Below are 4,465 nucleotides of genomic sequence, written 5' to 3' on the forward strand. Positions count from 1 at the left end.
CTATTCTGTTTGGTTGAAAATGACGACAGATCAACTTATCTAATAGTCGCGCGCGTTCCACTTTACACAGCGTCGAAGCATATTTATGACAAGTCATATCTATACGTTTGAGAAAGCAATACAGCAAACGTCGCCACTTAGGTAAGCGATTGATCCAGCTCTCGGTCCCCTGAAAATTCAATATTTTGATCATGTAGCCGAAAATAGAAACCGCGATGAAAATACTTTTTTCCCCTCCTATTACAGGTTGAATTTCGAATACTGGTTCACCCTTTGAAACTTACTCAAAACTGCACGAACCACGTCCTCCTGTACGAGGAAGAGCAAATTTTTCGAACCTGTCTTTCACCGCAAAGTACATGATTGAGGACGGCGGCATACTCAGGCTTCATGTAATACTTGCTCAATCAACTCACCCACAACATCGTTTCAGGAAACACTCGCTGAGAAAAAAATTCAAAGTTCATGAAAACAAACGCGAATTATTTCATGACACAAGACGGAGGAGAACTGACGAAGCTGGATGGGAATGTCAATATTGGAATTCTCGTCCCACAACAATACATTTTCCACAAAAACTATTTACCAAAACCATATCGAATTCGGTCTTGCGTGGTATTGTTCATAGTGCCTTTGTTATGTGAGTTTCTGATATTAAATACCAATCGAATCATTGGTTTACAGTGGAATATTATGATATGAAGGAGGATGTTTTCTCGACCAAATCGTGCTGAATGAATAATTTTATTGTATTCTTTCCCGGAGCTGCTTTTCTTCTTCTACTCACAAAGTCGCAACAAACGAACCCATTAAAAACTAATTGCACAGAATTAAGTATGACCGTCATTTGTGGAACACTATAACAAAGAAGGCGCGTGGCATAAGATTGGTGAAGAAACAGCTGATGTAATCTCATTGTCACATCTCTCATGACGCCAACAACAGATCTTTTTTTTTTAAGTATATGAAGTAGCACCGTATACGTCTCAATGACAGTACTGAAAAACACGACATTTTGACTATCTTAATAGTACAAAAAAGTACAGTGTATTAGTGCAAAGGCCGTATGGTGTACGTGCCATCACAATTAAGGCATTTTCAGTCACAGTTAAATTGCTTCACTTTGTACCCATCGATACTATAAAAAATGCCGGCACTTATGGCGAGCAGCAAAACTACTGTCACTATGTAACGGGCAAGGTGTTAATTGTCATCCTATATACACAGCAGATTCCCTTTTTAACGTAAAAATGTACAGTAAGAAGCCGAGGCCACAATTCGAAAAATTCTTCCAGGTTTCCTCCTGCAATTGCATCCACACTAAAGCTATCAGCTTTGGAGTAATACCAATGCCTCTTGTGACCGATTGTTGTATGAGTTGAAGAATTCAAAAGAGAGCATTCGGTCATGTGGTGCAGAAAACGCTTACATCACGACTGAATAGATTAACAGTATTCACAGGTCATTGCAAATTGGTGTAACATTCTCTTAATTTAAAGCTTTAAAAGTCTTTTCTCACCATGTGGCAAAAAAAGAGAAGAAATCAATTTGCATGATTTATCACTCAACGGAGATATATCAACAATATTTCCGACAAACAAAGCGATACGGAACTGCAGACAAATAGACTCTTAGTTGATGTTTAAGACATTTATCATTCAACTGATTTGACATTGGGGGGAAAAAGTCTTGAACATATCAAATTGATATCACAATTGATGTCAATGTTGCACAATGTGTTGATTCCATCACAAGACATGACACGTTGGAAATATATTCTGTCTTTACATTTTGATTATCATCTCAAGTATAAAATACATCAGCTAGCCTGGATTGTAGGCCACAAAACTAAAGCTAATTATAATGCGCATTGGACATATTATGCGCTGAAGCCCCTGGTAAATGAACGTTTAAGACCGGCGTCAGAGGCAAACAGACGTTGAGCGTTATTCAGAACACTTCTTCCAGCGACGTTCTTGCATATACAATTTTGACAACTTTTTCACCGTCGTCTCTTCTCGCCATTGCTTTTGCATGGCACGGTTCTCGAGGTATTATGAAGAGTTAACTATTTGATATGCAGTTGGGTGTGTGAACAAGTGATAACACCGTGATGTTTTATTCTTCCAGACCTGCGAGGTTGCCGATAACGAATCCCAGATCGCTCCAACTATGTCAATCGCATCGTGTTTACCTATAAGCTCTGGTCTCTGTACACCACCCGACCATCCACTTAAAGGTCTCGCTTCAAGATTTACAAAGTAGTGATGAATATTTGCCAACGATTTACTGATAGGGTACCTAAAGGAGGTAGTACAAACTCGTTAATACCACTGGTTGCGTAAGGATCGACAGATAACTTGATTAAGGTAGTGTTACTGGAGGTTCACGCGGTATTACGTATTAAGACAAAATCTCCACAAAATCAAACAGATAAATAACAACAAGAACAATTCGTACCAAGGATCTTTATGATGTGATATGTAACTTGACGTTTGGCTTCATTAAAACCGCAATATTAATCCATCAAGCACCCTAGGCTTTTCCCAGCCGTTTGATAATCAACTGACCACGCTTCCACAGTGTCCAGCACACCAAGATGCTAATTGGAAGCCTGTGTACATGAAGTAAGAAATCATCTTTAGTGTCCGTTTTCTCCTGTCATTAATTATCAATAAAAAACTTTTCCTCCATTGTGAATAATTAATGATTTCCTGTAAGCTGATTAGGCAATCGGCATTAATCCCAGTCATATAAATATAATTCGATACCTGATTTACCGTCACTTACTAGCAACAAAATTGTGATTGTTCCTCATCCCTCGCGGGACACCGTTAGCGTGCACTTTGATGTGCTTCGAAAGGTGGTCGGAGCGCGAGAACCTCTTCTCGCAGATGGTGCATTTGTAAGGTTTGATTCCGGAATGCGAACGCTTGTGGCGCGCCAATTCGTCCGAACGCGAGAAGCGCCACTTGCATCCTTCCCAGGTGCAGATGAACGGTTTCTCACCGGTATGCCGTCGAAGATGTGCCTTGAGGTGAGAGCTCTTTGAATACATTTTACCGCAATTCGGGTACGAGCACTTGTGAATCTTGAGTTCATCAGCAATCTTGTTGCCATGCCCACGTCCTCGTCCTCGTCCGGATTTTAACGTGGGGGTAGTGGTAGACGTCGAGTTTGACGTCGAGTTGGCCGGTGGGTTCGAGACGTTCAAGGGGCTTTGCGTTTGCGATCCTCGCTTGTTGTTGTTGGCGTTGGATTTGGACATAGGAATGTGTGTAATGCGGACACCAGAAGGTGGCAAAATGGCCCGGTCCGAGCCGTTCTTTTGTCCATCTCCACCTACTGGGAGGAGAGGATTTTCAGAAGTCAACAGAAGTCGGCTGCTGCCGCCAGACGTAAAGAAAGTCCTGCAGTGGTCAGCGGCAGGTTGCTGAGTTTTTCCTAGCGTCAGCTGACTGGCAGCATAGTTGTGCATGAGGCTCGGATGTTGTGAAGAGAGGTTCTGGGTCGTTTGGTTGCCAAACGAATCGAGATGAGAAGGGATGGTTGCATTGTCCAGGAAAGGATCTTGCGATATCAGAGGCAACGCACTAAGGCCCCCACTAACGAGCTGGTTGTCGGCATCCGTGTGCAACACGTTACCATTGTCAAGGTCGCTCAATATGCTGCCACATAGTCCTGCAAGGTCGTCTGTGGTGGTTGATTTTAGCAGCTCGTCCAGAATTGTGTCAGTCTGGCCCAACAAGGGAGTGCACATATCGGAAGCCTCGGTCAGGTTTGCCAAGAGGGACGCGTCATTGCTTATCATAGCGTCGGCGAGCTGGCATATGTTACCCCCAACTTGGTTCTCCTGGCTCATGGACGGACGTGGGTGAGGGGCCGTTGCGTGGGCTGGAGGCAACACAAAACATGTATTCGAGTTCATGTCACTGTCATGGACTGATGGCGACACGTCCGAAGAATCTACGATGCCACGAGAGAAGAGGTAATCGAGAAACAAATCGTCATCGCTAGTCGAATTCAGGGGGCTGGAATGGTCGCTCATATCAATGTCGGACATCGAACTCGTGCTCGTTGAATCCATCTCGTCGTCAGCTCCGCCGGTAGAATTCAATCGTTGCAGCGTCCAGCTTTCGCGTTCAAGACTGGACTGCGTGCGATAGTAATCGAGCATTGTCGACTGCACAAGCAAAAGTGAGGCAATGAATGCAAATTTTCCTGTCTGTCTCGCGACTGTATAAACACACTTGTGAATTCAGAATAAACTTGTCTGGTGTTTGATTTACCTCTGGCCCGATCGGTGGAGAGCGTCAGTGTATCTCCAACTCCGAGCCCGGAGAAGCAAGCTGATACACAGACCAGTAATTGTTGTGGTGTACTGTGGATAGAATTAGAAAGGAGAGAGCACGTGAAATTGATAGTAGCATAGAACAAAAAGAACAATAACAAGAGTTTCGGCCAT

At 43.3% G+C, this 4,465-nt stretch overlaps 1 protein-coding gene across 1 annotated transcript; it reads right to left on the reverse strand.

Annotated features, from left to right (window-relative positions):
* Positions 1 to 1,734: 1,734 nt before the first annotated feature.
* Positions 1,735 to 4,177, reverse strand: LOC139709892 (uncharacterized). The gene has a single exon (XM_071621848.1). It carries the CDS (start codon positions 4,175 to 4,177, stop codon positions 2,783 to 2,785), a length of 1,395 nt encoding a protein of 464 aa, XP_071477949.1. The 3' UTR covers positions 1,735 to 2,782.
* Between the last annotated feature and the right edge of the window lie 288 nt (positions 4,178 to 4,465).

The sequence above is a fragment of the Diadema antillarum genome, unplaced genomic scaffold, assembly GCF_040938485.1.
Source record: "Diadema antillarum isolate AM-2024a unplaced genomic scaffold, OU_Dant_1.0 seq00001479_RagTag, whole genome shotgun sequence".
Classification (NCBI taxonomy): Eukaryota; Metazoa; Echinodermata; class Echinoidea; order Diadematoida; family Diadematidae; genus Diadema; species Diadema antillarum.

What these genes read in the sequence shown, in the direction of transcription:
- LOC139709892 (XM_071621848.1), bottom strand. Translation starts at nt 4,177, where the DNA reads ATGCTCGATTACTATCGCACGCAGTCCAGTCTTGAACGCGAAAGCTGG.